Here is a 19,067-nt window from a genome sequence, read left to right on the forward strand (position 1 = left end):
GTCTGATCCAGTGTATTCCATTTAACTCATTTGGATAAAATACAAGCCATCGACAGAAAACTGTGATAGGTAGCAGGTGGGTAAATAGATTTCACAGCGTTATTCATTTTTCAAAAGGAATTTAATTAAGAACTTGACCTTCATGTTATTTTTTTTTTCATAAAAGCCAAACATAACCAGTGGTATTTTTTTATTCATCTGTGCTCTAGGCCCATCTTTACCTTTGAGATCTATTTACCCTCAGAACGTGCATTTTTATTTGGAGCTGAAACATCTCAAGCTCAAAGAAAATGGACAGAGGCAATAGCCAAGGTATTTAAATATTATATTATTACCCAAATCCAGAGAATATTCTTAACCTTCAGAGCTCCATAAAAATTTTATACATGATTCTGGGAAGAATGTTCATACTTCATTAGGTTTTTGTAAGTTGTAGTCAAAAGAGGTTAACAGCTACCTTCCTAGAGCCTTAAGCAGAGAAGAAATTAATGTAGGAACTTGGAGAAACCATTCTTCAATTTAAGGGCATGCTTTGATGATTAAGATCTTTTCAGTACTGTAAAGTCATTTCTGTGTCTGCCTTTTTATAGGTAGATATCTTATTTATGATATACACAAAGGGGAAAAGAACAGATTCAATAAAAGATACAAATGAAGACAAACATTTGAAGGTTGACATTTTGAAAAATGTCACAAATCAACAGTGTCTTCCTATTTCAATTCTATATATATCAAGAAAAATGGCTTAAAATGCTGCCATTTGAAATCATGTTACAGGTGTTCAGTTTTTAGACCGATAGCTAGTTTCAGTAAGTTTTTTGAAATCTGTGTTATTTATTAATCTTTAGAATAGAAAAATTTTTGCACATGCTCTCATATCTGTAGCTATGTAAGGGATTTTCTATTTGCACTGTCTTTATTACTTTCTTGTATTTGTTTTAACAGCATTTTATTCCCTTTGTTGCCGAAAACTTAACAGAAGCTGACTATGATTTGATTGGTCAACTCTACTACAAAGACTGCCATGCGCTGGATCAGTGGAGAAAAGGCTGGTTTGCTCTGGACAAATCTAGTTTGCGTTTTTGCCTTCAAGAAGGTCAGGAAGACAGAATGCACTTGAGAAGACTGCAAGAGCTCAGTGAGTTTTGTTTTTTCCTTTCACCTTATGTTTTGGATACAGTTCTTTATTGCATGTGGTAATAGTAGCCTTTACATACAATGATGGTGTCTCACTCTTGAAATAGACTTTATTGTAGTTAGTGTCATGTTTTAAAAAAAAAATATGTTCATGCTCTTCTTCTTTCCCTCCAGCAATCAGCACAATGGTTCAAAATGGGGAAAAAATGGATGTCTTGCTCTTGGTAGAAAAAGGGAGGTGAGTACATTTTTGCTTTATATTCTTTATTATGGCAACTCTAAGGAGTTGCATATTCCAGTTATCCTCTTGGGAGGAGAATCCATTAGTTTATTGTCTTTTGGAAATTTTCCAATAATATGTGTGTGTGTATGTGTGTGTGTGTGTATTCTTTTTAGTAGAAAGAGTACACCAGTGAAGCTTGCATATTTTTCCATTTGTTATGACAAACTCAGTGTGATCAATTATAGTTTTCTACAGACCTCAGTCCATTTGGGACATTCACATTTAAGTATTTGAAAGCACTTTGGTAGTTGTAAAAATATTTTCAGTGTAGGTATATGATGACTATAAATAATACTGTGACTTATCTATGGAAGTGAGTCACGCATACCTGAAATTTGATTTCTTGAGTTTATTTGGTTTTTCAGTAAATACTAAGCGTCTAACATGCATCGTGTATTGTTATAGGTATCGAGGATACAGTGATGAATAAAAAAGATATGGTTTCTGCCCTTGTGAAGCAAGTACACTAGTGGGGAAAACAATATAAACAACAAAAAGAAATAATTGCATAGTATTGTGTCCCTCAATTTTAAATGCTTGAAGAAAAATAAAGTAATCAGAGCACACCTGATGGAGCAGTATTCTGTTTTAGACAGGGTGGTAAGAAAAGGTATCAAGTGAAGAAACACACCGTGCAGTGGTGTGAATGCAGTGTTCAGGTTCGAGGTCAAGGATGTTTTGAAGACCCTAAGAGTATGTCGTGCTTGGCATGTTCAAGGTCTGCAAGGAAGCTGCTGTGGCTGCAGAAATTTGAATAAGGGACAGTGGGGAGAAATGATGACAGAGATATCCCTGGGTCAGACTGTCTAGGGTCTTATAGGCCATGCTATATAAAGATGTGAGTTTTATTCTAAGCGTGATGGGAAGCCACTCAGTTTGAGAGCCAGGAAGTAGAATCATCTGACTTACATTTTTAAATGAGTCCTCTGACTCCAGATGAACAGTTTTTGGAGGACAAGAGTGAAGGGAGTTTGCAGGTGGGATGCTGCTGCAGAGGCCAGACGGAAGACGACTCACTGAATAAGGTGGTGGTAGGGAGTGGTGGGATATATTGTGAAGGGAGAGGTGAGAGGATTCCATGAGTGTAGGAGTCAAGGATGACCGCAAAGTTTTTGGCCTGAGCATTTACATGCATGGTGGTGCTGTTTTTTTGAGATAACAAATGCATGGAATGGAGAAGTAGGATATTTGTAAGTTTAGGATAGTAGATCAAGAATGTGGTTTTGCAAATGATGATTTTGAGACGTCTGTTTGACAGGGGAGCTGGTGAGTGGGCATTTGGATTTGCAAGCCTGAAATTAAGTGGAGTTGCAGCTGGAGATGAAGATGTGAGAGTTGTCAGCATTTGATTTATTTAGCCCAGGAACTGGACAGACTCACCCAGAGAGGGAATGGAGATAGAAAAGAGATGTAAGGACATAGCCCCAGGACCTCTGCATTTCCGAGGGGGGATGACCTAGCAGAAGAGCCTGAGAGGAGCAGCTCGAGTCCTTTCCCAACAAATAGGAAGTATAGTCTTCTGAGCCAATTTTTTTTCTTTCTCTTCATTTGCTTTGAAATCCCTTAATTGCACTAATTCAGAATGTTCAGCTCTACAGGAGTACAAGACCATTTGCAAAACCATATATAATGCTAATACTAAAATATAGCTAAGTCAGCCTTCCCTCAGGTTAATTTCCATGCTGGTGACCAGGATAATGGCTTTCAACAGTTATCTGAACCTGTCTTTTCTTGAACTTCCTGGGAAGACATCAACAGCTTTAGGCAGCAAGCATACTGCTTATCAGCCGTTTCTGTCAGAATGTGTGTTTTAACTTGCAGACATAATTAGGATGTTGTTTTACTTATTTATTGCTGGGCTTACGATGGTTAATGATGCCTTAGACTCTGATTTCTGGTACCAGATGATAGTTTTACTCTTCTCTGAGAACGTTGTCACGTACATGTTGAGGAACAATAATGAGGCAGTGTTATGTATGGATAGTATTCTGCATTAAAGCACTAGCACGAGTGTACTTCTGCCATCATCTGGTAATATTTATGAAATGCCTGCTGCCTGTGACCTACATGGCAGGAAAAAATGGTTAACAATACAAATTTGGTGTCTGAGTTCACAGAGCTTATGTTCTTAAACAATAAAAGCAAGCAGAAACTTGCTAGTGGAATTTATTGGATTTATTATATATATGTATATATATATTTGTGTGTGTATACACACAGACACACACACACACACATATTTTATTTTTTAATCAGGTTACTATAGCCAAGGTATTTTTCTACCACTTTTAGTCTATAAAGGATTTGACCAGTGGTACATAAGTTTTAATCAAAATATACCAAACATGGATTACTATTATTCAATTTGAATGTTTATTTAGTGCTTATTGCATGCAATGCACTCCCTCATGAATGCAAGATAAAGAAGCCGGAAAACTAAGTATTTTATTATTTTATAACACCTTGACCTTGACCTTGCCCTTGGGCTCCAGGAATCAGAAGGTGAACTCAGATACACTCGAAGTTCATGGAATAGTTAAAAACTAATAGAATTACAAAATAATGGTCAAAGCTGCTTAATTTGTTTTTGATCATAATTTAAAGTTTTTATCTACATGTTTTATCAACTAGTTATGTTGAAAGCGTTTTTATGAATGGGGAGAATGAGGAATATGTCAGGATGAGAACAGGAGAAATACAGGGACAAGTATAAAACCAAGTTATTTTCCTTAAATCTCTTTGAATAAGCTGCCATTAAAAAAAAAACAGCACTGTTTGAAAACAACCGTGTTATCACATACTTATATCTTGGTTTTTACTTGCTTTTCCTGTTTTCTCCAAATCGCTAATATTCCGATGGTAACACAGAGATGGCGATGTGTACAACTCACATGTACCAGGCATTATTTTACACACTTAATCAGCCTTCCAGTGCCTATGTGATATTGAGGAGAATAATCCATTTTGAAGTCAAGGTAGAGTCATTTTGTAACTTCAAAACCTAGAGACTGTTTTTGAAACAAGTGTTGTGTTAATTTCCCAATACTTTTGTACAATCACTCTCAAAAATTTTAAATTACCAACATTTAAAATTTTAGCATTTTATTAGGAAAAAAACTTTTATCAGAAAGCTGAAAAAAGTTATTTTACTACAAAAAATATGTGTAACCATACAATGCTTAATTAAAGGTGAAGCAGAAAGAAGAGAGGTCAGAAGTGTGACTGAAGAATCAGCCAGGGAGATGGGGAGTGCGTTAGGTTATAAACCCTGACAGAACACAGCGCATGCAGGCGTACCAGCATGTGACACTTGGGTGGTGCAGAACAGGGTCTCATGTGTACACACTGTGTGTGTATATGCAGGCATACATGTGTACATACATGTATGTTATGTAAATAAACACACTTGAGATAGGGAATAAAGGAAAAAGAGCAGGTTTTGGAGTGAGCTTGGGAGATACTTAGACATGCTGAAAATGAGGTGCTTATAAATATCTAAGGAGAAATTGCTAGGAGGAAGCTGTAGTTATGGACCTGATGGTCATGTCAAGGTTAATGGGGTAGAGACAGAGATGTTGAAGTTACCCATATAGAGAAGGAAGAAGATGAAATCACTTAGGGAGAGTCTGTAGAATGAGAAGGAAAGAAATGACATTTTGGAGCCTTAATGAATATGTGTCATTGGAGGAGGGTGCAGTTGTCAAGGAAGAAGAACTCTCCTGGCCTATTAAGCTGGTCTATCCAGAGAGTGAGGCAGGAAACCTAGAGAGAGTGTGTCACTAAGCCCAGGAAGAGAGTGTTTCAAGAAAGAAGGAATAATCGAAAGTGTGAGGTGCTGCCTGATGAGGACAGACACCTCGCTGGGTAAGTGATGGGGAGTCTATCTTGTGACTTTGAGGAGAACAGAAGTGAGGAAGCAGAAACTGGATTAGGGTAAACTAGGGAACTGGATTAGATTACATAAGCAGCTGGTGAGGACAGTTTGTCAAGGATGTCTGGGGGTTAATAGGATTAGTGAGGTCAAAGGCATTTGACCCAGGAAGGGAGTATGTGCTTTAGATGTCTTGAGCTTGTGCCCTCTGAAACATTTTGATGGGAAAGAAACCAAAACAAGAGAGAGAGAGTGAAGGTGTAAGAGAGAGGCCAGCAGGAGAGTGAGGTCCCTCAGTTGTAATAGGAAGAAAGAGGAATTGATGGTTGGTTTTGGGTGTTGGTAGTTTTCTAGATCTGATGGTAAGATGTTGAGAGAAAGACTAGTCTTCTGGTTTTCAGTCTGCTGGCTTTTAATTGCTTTGTGAAGCAGGAGGTAAGAATGACTCCTGAGCTTTTGGCCTGGGTGACTTGTATCATTTTCCAAGACAGGGAATACGTCCTTCTCTCCCAGTATTCAAACAAGGCCAGTTAATTATAAATGTGATTTTTTTAAGAGCTGTTTAATGTCATGTCAAAATAAGAGAATTTCATTGCCCCGTCCTCTTTTCCATCTCTCTTTTTGATCTGTTAGCCCCTTGGGAAATAATGACTGTAAGCTGCAGTAGATTGTGTTAGACTTGTCAATGATAGATAAAATTGTGGCTTTAAGAAATAAAGCAACTTCCAATTATCCATGTTGATGGCATATAAAGGTAGAATAATTGAGAGAGAGAAATCAGCCAGCTGTAAATTTTAACCTTTACTTTTTTTTGCTAGTAACAGCTTGAACCAGAACTGCAAATCATAAATAGACTCAAATTAATTTCACATCTTTTCTCTGTCCTTGTCTACCTTTGATTAAACTGTTAAAATATATTAATGTTTCTTAAGGGCAGGAGAATGAACCCCATGAACTACAGAAGTTCATAAATTGATAACCATCCACTGACTATAGTCACTATTTAGATATATATTTTAATCTTGATGGCAGCTTTCTCTATATACATAGCATGACTGTCTTTAGACAGAAAAATATTGCAGTATTATTTTCCATACACAGAAAATTTTTGCTCCAAAAAGCTCTAAGCAGAAGGTGTTCCAGATGGTGTCGCTTTAATATGTATTCTTTGTATACTTTAAAAATTATTATTTTGAAAAATAAAGCTTTCTTGATCACACTTCAGGCTTTCTGGCGTGATATTTGTTGCTGTTATTGGGACTTAGATTCTCTGCTTTTAAGAATTAGTCAGGATTTCTGTGTGTGAAAAAAAAAAAAAAGCATGTTTTTTTTATCTGTTGTTAGTCAGTGAATGTTCCTGACCACGATGAGGTCAGAAGGCACTGTCCTGGACAGAAGGTTATATATCCACTGTGACTGAAACATTCAATAAATCACAACATCCTTTTCATAAAATTGGAAAACTCTTTCTGCACTTGGCCCTCATTCTCTGATAAATAAGTTACTGTGTTCACCATTCACATTCTATAGCTTCACACTCATTTGTCAAAGACACTTAATTATTAAGCTTTTACGGAAAGGCTGTTGGTTATAATATACACAATATGAATAACTGTGCTGTGTCATCAGAAACAGAACAAACTAACCTTTTTGTTTGTTTGGTTTTCTGTTTTAATTTTTTTAAGATTGCTTAGTTGACCTACAGTAAAGCGTCATGCACTTGATGGCTCTGAAGCCTGACTCCATTTGGTTTTAACTGCAAATTCCAGACATAAAGAAACTAACACTGGGGAATAAAGACTTTTTCAGTATGTTTCACAATTACGGAACAGACTACTTGTCTCAATTTGGGAGATTAACACCCTGAGTTTAAGGTTCTTATTTCATATAAACTTACTACTTGTGATGTTTTTCCCCATCCCTGAATTGTGTTTTATAGCGGCTGATACGTTAGCAATACTCTCCAGGGTGAATTATCTTAAAGTGGTTTCTCAATTGTGCATGTAATTGCAAATTAAACAGTAGCCAATTGCCCACAATATTAGCTTGACTGCTTTTGTAACTTTCTGATGATTTAATTCGTAGAGATAGTTTAATCTGCGTGTTGCCAAGACACACGAAACACACTTCTCTCACCACCCCCACAGGTTTGCAGAAAGAAAGGGACTGTTCAAACTTATGTTATTAGGTGATATATTTTTTGTTTTGTTTTGTTAAAGAGAATTATGATAAAGGGAATAGGTGACTACTTAACAAAAGGTGGATTTTAAAGTGTATGTTATTTGCTTCCAAAATTTATTTCATTCAATTCAAAGCAACTTCTGAACACCAGAATGTAGGCTTATGAACAAATAAATGCAATGTGGTGCGAAAAAAAACCCATAAAAGAGTGAGAGGACCCTTCTAGATAAATGGCATTGAGATAATAATTTTTATTTTTAAGTATAAAAGTATATTTAAGTGGCTTTGGAATCCTAGATAGGATTAGAGTAGGAAGAGATAAGAGGTTAAGACACTAAGTTATTCCAAGAAGTGGGAACAATAGTTTCCCAGAAATCGGATGGGCTCGGGAACAAGTTCAGTTCAGGCTGGCCTTAACCTTCAATTTTTGAGGAGGAAGCCTGAACCGAAGGGCCTGGAAAGATAAGTTGATACCTTATTAGTATTACCAATTCAAGGTCATTTATAACTTGCCTTGTTCTGGAAAGGACTGCAGGCTCTTCTGTACAAGGGTACAGAAGCCTTTTTTTTTTTCATTTGTTTGTTAGCAAACTTGAAACAAGACTGTCTCCCATTACTGTAGGTGATTGCCTAATCATGTGTAGAGATGAAACTGAAAAACTGGAGGCTTTGCCTTCCTCAGAGAATAGTGTGCCTTGCTTGACACTTTACTGAACTGTTGGCTTCAGAGGAAACAAGCCATTTAAGCTAATACTTCTTTCTGCATTATTCTTGTGATACTGTCTCTGCCTCTGCAGATTTTCTTAATAATTGTTTGCCTGTTTCTGGCAGAAATTCCACTTCTAAGCAGCAGTTTATTATCTGAAGGTGTGGGGGAAAATACTGTTTCTTTATAAATTAAAATGAGGGTGATTGATGGATGCAATGACAAAATGAAGCGTGCCAGACTCTCATTTCTGTCCATGAAAAATAATTGGCATGGAACACACCCTCCCTCTTCAAATAGCTAGAGACCCAGAAAAAACATATGGGATGAACCATTTTCAAACTTGGAGACAGTAGGCATCCAGGTTGGGGATCATGGAGAGAAAGGTAACAAGTGACATAAGGCTTAAGATCACCTTGGCTTCCTATCTGAAGGCACATTTCAGACCCTGGCACAGGGAATGGGGACACCCATGTGCAGTGTGGTGGTTCTGCTCCATTGAAGAGGTAGAGATAGGATTTGGGGAAACAGTGGTAGCTAAAAGTTGCAGGGTAGAGTATCAGAGCAGAGGGGGAGATGTGTAGAGATGGAGTTCCAGAAATCTTCGTAGGCATTCCCTTTTGTCTTCAGTGCAGTACTAACTGCATATTTGCAGGCTGAATCTCCAGCACACTCCCATGATGTGCTATGAGTTGAACAATTCCAGAGCTTAGACAGTGTTGAAGTGGGTTCACATTTTATCCAGCCAGGTTAGACAGCCCTCATTAAACACACAGAGCATTGTAAAGACCCAGAAAGTAATTAAGCCTACACTGGCTCTAGGGTAAAGGCTGCTCCATTTTTACCTTACTAAGCTTAAAAGACCTCTCCACAAGTAATTTAGTTACCTGGGGTCAAATAGGCAAAAGATGCCTAAACAGACATCAACACCTTTTAAAGGAAGACAACACAATCCTGACACTGAACTTAACACTCATGATGTCTAGCATACAGGTAAAATGACTAGTGATGTGAGGAATCTGCAAATCAGTTGGTAAGAACAGACCCAGAAATGAGAAAGGTAATGAAATTAGCAAAGAATATAGACAGTAATTTGTAAATATTATAAACATGTTAAAAGATGTAAAGGAAAACATAAATATAGTGAGAAAAAAATCTAAAGAAAGAACCAAATGGAACGTTTAAAGCTGAAGAATACATTATCTGAAAAGAAGATTTTATTGTATCAGCTCAACACAAGAGTAGACTCTACCTAAAAAAATCTTAATGAACTTGAAGCCATGACAATAGGAATTATCAAAACTTAAGCACAGAGAGAAAAGACTGAATAAAATGAATAGAGCCTCAGTGGCCTGTGGGGCAATATCAAGTATTCTTATGTAAGTATAATTAGAATCCCAAAGTGAGAGAAGAGAAAGATGGAGTAAAAAAGAAAAAAAATTTAAAGAAATGTGGCCATTTTCTTAACTTGATAAAAAAAACTATAAATTCATGCACATATACTAAGATCAACATACCTCAAGCATGATAAAGACAGTCTACATCAAGGCACATCATAATCAAATTCCTGAAAACCAGTGTGAGGAGGGAAAAAAAAGTACCAGGGGAAAAAAGACATTAAAATAGGGGACAAAGAAGAGAATGTCTTGTCAGAAGTAGTGCAAGACAGAAGATAGTTTAATGAAATCTTTTAATGTGCCAAGGGGGAGGAAGGGACAAAAAAAATAAATAAACAAAACAACAGCTATTAGCCTAAAATACCTTATTAAGCAAAAATATCTTCTAGAAATGAAAGTAAAATAAAGTATTTTTTTGTCCAGACAAATGCTGACTTATAATACAAGACTCGGTGTTTTTATTTTTGTATGACTGCCTAGGATATTATGTATTTTAGTCATATTTTGGGAGTGTGGTGTTTGTTTTCTAGTCGTGTTTAAAATGTTCTTCATATAGGTGAATTTATTTTTATACAGCCAGATTTATAGATACTATCATTTGTTCTGATTCTTATCAATAGACTAGGCTCAAATACGATAGTGTCTACTTTGTGGTTATTATATTGCAATTTTGAGAAAATTGTTTTTGTTAGTTTTGGGACTTGGTTTCTAGGTCTTATTGAGCCGTCTTGATTCATTATAGGATATAGGGATATTTCTTCATAGGGCTTTGGAGTCCCCTTCCCCTTTAAAATTTATGCTGGGGGATTGGACAGTTAGGAAAATATATTTATCTATAATTAGAGTTCTTCAAAATAACTTTCGAGATTTTCAAGATGTAAGTTCATATTTCTTTGGAATCCTTATCCTGAAATGTAAAATCATTGTTTGCTAACACTTGAAATCACCAAGTTGGCCAGCATTCGTGTTGAAAATCTCCTTTAAAGCTTTCTGCAGTGTGCGCAGAGTTTAGATGGCTCCGGAGAGGAAAGCTGTTGAGCTGAAGCTACTGAATGTCAGACGTCTGCTGCACTCGGTGATGTATTTTAGGATTCAGTCTTTGACAAGTTGACTCAGGAGTTAACTTGTCATTACTCATTCTACCCTTCACTGGTTCACAAGGAGGCAGCTAAACTTGTCATCACAGGATTTCTTCTGACTAGAAAGAAAATTTGAAGTTTAAAACATTTACAGTTAATGGCAGAATTATACAGGTAATGTAGGAGGGCTGCTGCCTTTTGGGTTTCCTTTACTGCTTTCTCAAATCCTCATTGTAGTTGTCTGTTTATAAGCAAACCTTTTCAATGATTTTATGTTGTATTTAGAGCTTAATTATCAGATAAACAAACTAAGGCTCAAAAAATGATACAATTTTCTCTTTACCTAAACTCCTGAATTTAGCAAGTGGTAATTTTGTTTAGGTCTACGTGAAGTAGGGGCTTGATATTTCTCAGGGAAATTACCCGAGTTATATAGTTTCATTTAGACAAATAAACCCAGCAGTAAAATGTTTTTGAGTTAAAGATGATGTAAGATAAGTGAAAATGCTTAAAAGACATGACAGGAGTATTAGAGCAAGTGTCAGAAATCTTCAAAAAGAAAATTACAAAACTGGAGGTCAGGGCTGCAGTGGTGGTGTGGAAAATAAAATCCACAGATAAAGATGTGCAGAAGCCAGAGATGAGGATTAGGGGCACCGGTGTCAGTGAAGGAGGAGTCGTCACAGCGGGTTCAGAAGGTGTTAGAAGTGAGTGGAGTGTGGTGCCAGCAGCTTTATCTTCTTAGAGGAGCATCTCTTCTTCTTCAAGAAAAGAAACCAAAGGAAAGAGAGGAGCACTTTTATTTTCTTTTAAATCAGGGCCAGTGAATTATTAGGAATGTGAAAGATGACCCCCTCCCCTCCCCTCCCCCTGCAAAAACAATCCAGAGTTCATACAACTCATTCCTTTCTCTTTGGGTTGAATCCAAAGTAGCTGTTCCACAGTCTGAAATTAAAATTAAATAGTTTTACTTCGCTGTAAATATACTTAAATACATCAGCGATTACTTTGTGTTTCCAAATCGACTCCTGTCGATGTGATAGAACTTTGAAACTATTATATACCCGCTAAATACCTGGCACTATGCTAAAGTCTGTTGGTACTGAGGTGCTTTCTTTGTTTGCACAAAGTTTGGGGTGTAGCAGCTAAAACATCCACACAGGTACAGTAGTTGCTATGATGGACAGTAGAGTGGATATTCTGCATTAAGAAGGGACACTTTTTTTTTGCTTTCATCACTTTTTTTTTTAACATTTTTTATTGAGTTATAGTCATTTTACAATGTTGTGTCAAATTCCAGTGTAGAGCACAATTTTTCAGTTATACATGAACATGTATATATTCATTGTCACATTTTTTTCTCTGTGAGCTACCATAAGATCTTTATATTTCCCTGTGCTATACAGTCTAATCTTGTTTATCTATTCTACAATTTTGAAATCCCAGTCTATCTCTTCCCACCCCCCACCCCCTTGGCAACCACAAGTTTATATTCTATGTCTGTGAGTCTATTTCTGTTTTGTATTTATACTTTTTTTTTTTTTTAGATTCCACATATGAGCAATCTCATATGGTATTTTTCTCTCTCTTTCTGTCTTACTTCACTTAGAATGACATTCTCCAGGAGCATCCATGTTGCTGCAAATGGCGTTATGTTGTTGGGTTTTATGGCTGAATAGTATTCCATTGTATAAGTATACCACCTCTTCTTTATCCAGTCATCTGTTGATGGACATTTAGGCTGTCTCCATGTCTTCGCTATTGTAAATAGTGCTGCTATGAACATTGGAGTGCAGGTCTCTTTTTGAAGTAGGGTTCCTTCTAGATATATGCCCAGGAGCAGGATTACTAGGTCATATGGTAAGTCTATTCCTAGTCTTTTGAGGAATCTCCAAACTGTTTTCCACAGTGGCTGCTCCAAACTGCATTCCCACCAGCAGTGTAGGAGGGTTCCCCTTTCTCCACAGCCTCTCCAGTATTTGTCATTTGTGGATTTTTGAATGATGGCCATTCTCACTGGTGTGAGGTGATACCTCATTGTAGTTTTGATTTGCATTTCTCTGATAATTAGTGATATTGAGCATTTTATCATGTGTCTATTGATCATTTGTATGTCTTCCTTGGAGAATTGCTTGTTTAGGTCTTTTGCCCATTTTTGGATTGGGTTGTTTGTTTCTTTCTTGTTAAGTCATATGAGCTGCTTATATATTCTGGAGATCAGGCCTTTGTCGGTTTCATCATTTGCAAAAATTTTCTCCCATTCCATAGGTTATCGTTTTGTTTTACTTATAAGAAGGGGCACTTATTACACAGTAAGCTTGGGAGGAAGGGAGGGAGATGGGAATGGAGTGTCAGGGAGGGTTACCTGGAATACACCAATGGGGAGGAGTTGAAGTAACCAGCCAAAGGGCAGGAGATATTTGTTGTAAGGACAAGAATATGTGAATTTCTTTCTTTCTTCCTTTCTTCCCTCCTTCCTTCCTTTCTTTCTTTCTTCCTTTCTTCCTTTCTTTCTTCCTTTCTTTCTTTCTTTCAGTATAAAGGAATGGCAGAGTTGGAGGAGAAGGTATGGGCCAGATCATAAAGGTCTTTTAATCTTGAAAACTCCAGAGTTGCTGCAGAAGGACAGTGATCAGGAAGTGATACCATTAGCTTTGCATTTTAGAAAGACCATTCCAGCAGTCTTGAGCAGTAGGGACTAGAGAGGTGGAGAATTGGGAAAGAAATTTTGTTTGGAGCGGCTTTAGTGACCTCAAGGAGCAATAGAAATACATGAAATAAGGCAGTTTTGGGACAAAGAGTGGGCAGAGCAAGTATGTCAGGGAATGGGAATCAATGGAATGTCGTGATTGAGTTCATGGGGCAATGATGGGGTGGGGGGCAATCCACACACTAATCCTAGATTTCTGGTGTGATAAGTGCAGGAAGTAGGGCCAGTTTGGTAGGAGGAGGAACAAAGATTTGACATGCTTGTGACACATTAAGGTGAAGCTGTCTGAAAAGTCACATTAACTAGTATTATGGTTTATTAGTTACCAATATTTTATTTATTGAGTGCTGAGGTAAGTACTGTTATTATCTTAATTTTGCCAGTGATGAAACTGAGAACCAAAGAGAACCAAGGGTGATAACTTGTCCAAGGTCATAAAGGAAGTGAGTGCAGAGCTAAAACTTGAGTTCTGGAATTGACTGGATTTCCACTCTCTTAGCTGCTTTGTGCTCTTGCTCTTCAATCCCTTGGAGATCTGATCTGTGAGACAGTTATCTCCTGGAGACAGGGATTTGGGAGTTACCAGCTTAGATACAGGGGACGAAACCACTGACCTGGACCTGGAGAGTCTTTGGAAGTTCCTGTGAGTGCACTGAGGTTACAACTTCATTTTCTTTTCAGGAAGAGGAAGTGAGCTTGGGAAGAAATTGAGAGACCAGAAAGATAGGAAAAGTCAGAAAGAATTGTGCTACATAAGCCAAATTGGGTGATAATCTTTTTCCTTTTTTTTTTTTTTTTTAAGAATTGAAATTATCAACAGTTCTAAAATCTTGAAAAACATAACCCCAAATATCCATTAGAAGTCACGGCGATGCTTGCCAGAACAGTTTCAGTTCAGTTATTCAGAAACAGAATAAAAAGGGGAAGACAAGTGAGACCACGAGTTGAGGGGACTTTCTGGACTCTATGGAGAGATGTGATGGTACAAAGGAAAGAGGGATTGAGTGAGTGGAAGCTGGTGGTAGACAGAGGATTTTTCTTCTGAGGGATGAGACAAGATCACACTTAGAAGGATTTACGGATAATTTGTGTAGAAGTAAGAATTTTTTTAGAAGCAAACTTTTAATGTGGAATGCTTTTTAAACCTTACAGAACATTATACATCCGCGGGCATACCAAGTTGGATTTCACAGTCTGGCATACTGCAATTGAAAAAGCAGCAGGTACAGATGGTCGTGCGTTACAAGATCAGCAGCTCAGCAAAAATGACGTCCCCATTATCGTGAACAGCTGTATAGCGTTTGTTACACAGTATGGTAAGTAGCACAGAGTTCCTATTCAACCCCCAGAACTCGTAGTACCATTCATACAGTTTTTAAGTTGTACCTCCATCGGGCTGAATGAGAGCCCTTTGTATCTGTAAACCCATCAGTGAAAAGTAAACATATAGTCACTGTTCAGCTAAATGCCATTCCTTCTCCCAGTAATGCTCATTTAAATTATATTACTTTTACCTTTTCCTTCTTTTATTTAAGTGACATATTAGAAAAATCCATATTGTAAAATGTATATTGAAAACTGATCGGGGGTTGTACTTTACAGAGGTTACAATTCTACGGTGAAGTCTAGGGACGCTCAGTGCTGCCCGGGTGTGTTCCTAGAAGTGGTAAACCTTGGGACAATGTGTAAGAGAACTTAGTTTTGTTGGCTGGCATACAAAGTGTGTGTGTATTTATTCCATTCAATATGCTGTTGGTCACATGTTTTATGTTAAGAATCTTGGTTATTAATTGTAATAGTTTGACTTACTTGTGACAGATATTTTTATGAATAGTTTGCAGGTTAAAACCAACTTGATTCATATCTACATGGTACAGCTTCATTTTAATTTAATATGCCGTGATAGTATTTTAGATATGCCTGAAAAGTAAAGTATGCCTTTATGGTTCATTTCTATTTTCAAATTACTATGCACGCTTCAGATTCCTTCTGGCTGTTCCGTATTTCCTTAATACTCTAAACGGTAGGCATTTCCTAGCTATATTTTGATAAAAAAAAAAGTTTTGTCCCTTTTAAATTGTAGATAAATGCCATCAATGTAGATTGTACATGCAGAAAAAAATGAAGTGATTTATCTGATATTTTGGAAGCTATATTAACATTTCATTGTTCTCCTAATATTAAAAATATCTTTGGTTGGTTTTAATTTGAGAAGAAGGTGTAATCAGTGAGAGAGCTGTAGTAAGACATTGTGTTATGAGTTTGTTACTTATTTATTGAGCGTCTGTTGTGTGCCAGCTGCTGAACTTGGTCCTGAAAATTCAGCAGTGAGAGTGAAGGGCAAAGGATGAAGCTATAAATCATGCATTCCAGTATGAGAACTAACAATGAACTGATGTGAAACACAATGGCAGAAAAAACAAAGCCTATAAAGAAACTAATTCTGGGAAATTACATTTAGAATACGTGTATGTTAATCTCACTTTTTTCCTAGGGAGAGTGCCCTTTTAAGTACTTCACAATTATCATTAATATTCAGATCTATCAAGTTTGACTTCTGTATCTATTGTAAATATGTATGTAATCACATTGTGTGGGATTGCTCTATGAAGTCCCTTCCTTTGATAGTATGTTTATATTTTTCTTATCAACTGTAATCATCTATTTGAAAATGGGGGAAGAAGAGGGTTATCATCTCCATTTGTTAGTAGTTCCATACTAGTGCACTTGCATTTTGCAGGTATAAATGAACTGCATGCATATTATGCTTTAGCAAGAGCATAACCTCATTGAGAAGTTTCACATCATGTGAGTTTCATAACGGCATAAGGTCTTTCTTAAGCTGACAAATGATTAAAATAACTTGATTAGCTCCAGTGTATCCAATTTAACGTTTCTCTAGGGAAATCAGAAGTTTCTTTGTGGTGTTTATTTGAATTTAAAATCATTAAGCATTAGATTGTTTTCAGCTAAATTTCATACATTATAACTACTTTGTAGCTCTAGCTTAAGGTACATTAACTTGCATATTAAAGTAATAAAACCAATAAAAAAGACTATTTATTTATTTATTTATTTATTTATTTATTTATTTATTTACTTTTTAATGAGCAAAACCTGGAGGAAAACCCCAATTTACCAGCATGTGTAGAAGGGAAGACTTGATACGAACTTAGAAAACACCCAGTGATTATAGGATGCAGGTGGTTGGCTCAGAGCCTTTATGGTCACAATTTGAACTTCCTGATCTTTGGGTTAAAATCTAAAGGCCATTTTTTTTTGTGCACATAGTGTCAAGTTTACCATATAATTCTTAAGAGTTTCATTTTTTTTTTAATGAGTTACAGAAGTTGGTTCTTGAGGGAACTTAATTTATGTAAATAAAATTTAATTCAAATTCACAATCATTTAACTTATGCACCAGCTATTAGAAATTCATTCAACTAGGAATATAATATCTCAGAAACTTAGTCACATATTTTTTGGTAGAATTTACTTATTCTTATATTGTGGCCATGTATTGAGTACTTATTGGGTTCTTCTAGGCACTGTGTAGCTGCTGTATACAGAAAATAGGACATGGTCTTTGCCTTCTAGGAGTTTACAGATTGTGGGTCAAAGACAAACAAATGGGCCAAGAGTTACATCTTAAGTGTACATAATTCTACGGCAGAGAGGTTCAGGGGTTGATACAGGTGTCCATGGTTTAGGGATGAATTTCCCCCAGTGTCAGGGTGGTCATGGAGGGCTTCATGGGTGAGGCATGGAACCTACCATGAGTCTCAAAAGAAACGGGGGCTAGTTAGGAGAAGGAGAGACTAGGGATTCTGGGAAGAAGAAACTGTGTGCCCAGCTGTGGAGTCATAAAGGAAGTTGCCTGTTCAGGGAACTTTGGGTGGTTAAATGTGGCCAGAACTTAGTGTAAGAAGAGTGGATGGATACAAGAGGCAGGAGTGTTAGAATAATTTATGTAGGCTCTTATGTATCACATTGAGATCCTCAAAACTTGCCCTCGAGGCAGTGAGAGGTCTGTATCCATATTTTACGTGAGAATTTGGGTGCACAAAATAGTCATAGCATATGAGATGGGAAAAGGGGACAGTTTTGATAAAGAAGGTGTGATGAACAATATATGTGGTGTAGTATTTTTTTAATACAGTAAGTGAGAAAGAAAGGTTCTGACTTATAAAGGACTGGGGATAAGGCAATACCATAGAAACAACATATACCGTATAAATAACCATATAAATAGTGTATAAAGACCAGTTGGGATTGGGAAGTGAAGTAGTAAATAGGGCAGGAGTTAATTTGTCCATATGTATAAGTATTGCTTGTGTGTTGCATGTATTGTATGTAGCATATGTGTATTATAGTACATGTATGTGTTTGAAATTTTAGAAATTAAAACCTGAGTGGAAATGTACATGCAGTAGTTGAAGTGACCAAGATGGATGGGTTCATCCAGAGAGTTTTGTAGAGGAGTGGGAAAGAGAAGAGAACTGAGGATGGATTCCTGGAATCATCAATAAATACTAGATAATAGAATAAATGGAGGACTGGAAGAGTAGTCATAGAGGAGGAGGATAAAAGATGAGATCATAATATCATGAAAGCCTTGAGATTAACAGAATTTTAACAGGGATTCATTTAGAGTGTCAGATCCTGCAAGGGGTTCTTATTACATAAAAACTGAAAAGCATCTAGAAAGTAGGCTGTGTTGTTGATATTCTTGATGAAGATGGTCCCAGTAGAGTGGGAACTGAGCACTGACGCCAGATAATGTGGTTAAAGTATATTATTAACAGGGATTTGAAGTGGGGGAAGGAGTAAACATAGGAAACTCAGATTAGTTTTGGAACGAAGAGAGATAAGAGAGCTGGGAGGGGCCAAGAGAGGACTTAAAATTTGGGGGGGGGGGGTTTGTATCATCATTCCTCCAGCTAACCACTGCTACTCCTCTTATTTTGTATGGGGAGCTTGATGAATCCATAATTTTGAAAAGGACATGACCCAGCTTTTCATCTAGGAGGAGGTGAAGGTGGGAACAGACAGAATTAATACACAAATCTGAGTGCAGAGAGTTGAGGAAATTTATACCAGAGAGCCTCACTTTTGTCGGTGAAACTGGAGGCAAGTTTATGTTCTGGGAGTCTAAGTGAAGGCAGAGCACTTGAGGTAAAGGAACGTTTGAAAATTGTGCTATCAAGAACTGGGGGAAGGGCTGGCAAGGGCTTGCTAAAAGCTGGGGATAGGATAGTGTGTCCATTAGGTTTACATTATAAATGCTAAAGTTGGGGGGGAGCTTTTTTCTCTCATACATGTTTATATCAGGTCTTGGATAATGACTCTGTCTTGTGCATCATCCCAGTGCAAAAATTGGTTCTATTTTTAAGATATCAAAGTGGATTTTGACTTGAGCCTTTTTTTCATGTAACTTTTTTTTTTTTAAACAAAGGTTTAGGGTGCAAATATATCTATCAGAAGAATGGAGACCCTTTGCACATAAGTGAACTCCTCGAGAGTTTCAAAAAGGATGCAAGAAGCTTTAAATTGAGGGCTGGAAAACATCAGCTGGAGGATGTGACGGGCGTGTTGAAAAGTTTTCTCTCCGACATTGACGATGCACTTCTCACCAAGGAGCTCTATCCCTACTGGATCTCTGCCTTGGGTAATACATCTGTTTACATATGTTTATTATGTTTA

At 37.0% G+C, this 19,067-nt stretch overlaps 1 protein-coding gene across 3 annotated transcripts in view; it reads left to right on the forward strand.

Moving 5' to 3' along the window:
- Positions 1-19,067, forward strand: part of ARAP2 (ArfGAP with RhoGAP domain, ankyrin repeat and PH domain 2) — a 149,357-nt gene that overhangs the window by 71,845 nt on the left and 58,445 nt on the right. For all 3 annotated transcript variants that reach the window (XM_010962699.3, XM_010962700.3, XM_045522396.2), the window contains exons 16-20: positions 210-312; positions 946-1,138; positions 1,312-1,375; positions 14,517-14,680; positions 18,820-19,032. In XM_010962699.3, the coding sequence (XP_010961001.2) occupies positions 210-312; positions 946-1,138; positions 1,312-1,375; positions 14,517-14,680; positions 18,820-19,032 (737 nt within the window). The remainder of the gene's footprint in view (positions 1-209; positions 313-945; positions 1,139-1,311; positions 1,376-14,516; positions 14,681-18,819; positions 19,033-19,067) is intronic.

The sequence above is a fragment of the Camelus bactrianus genome, chromosome 2, assembly GCF_048773025.1.
Source record: "Camelus bactrianus isolate YW-2024 breed Bactrian camel chromosome 2, ASM4877302v1, whole genome shotgun sequence".
Classification (NCBI taxonomy): Eukaryota; Metazoa; Chordata; class Mammalia; order Artiodactyla; family Camelidae; genus Camelus; species Camelus bactrianus.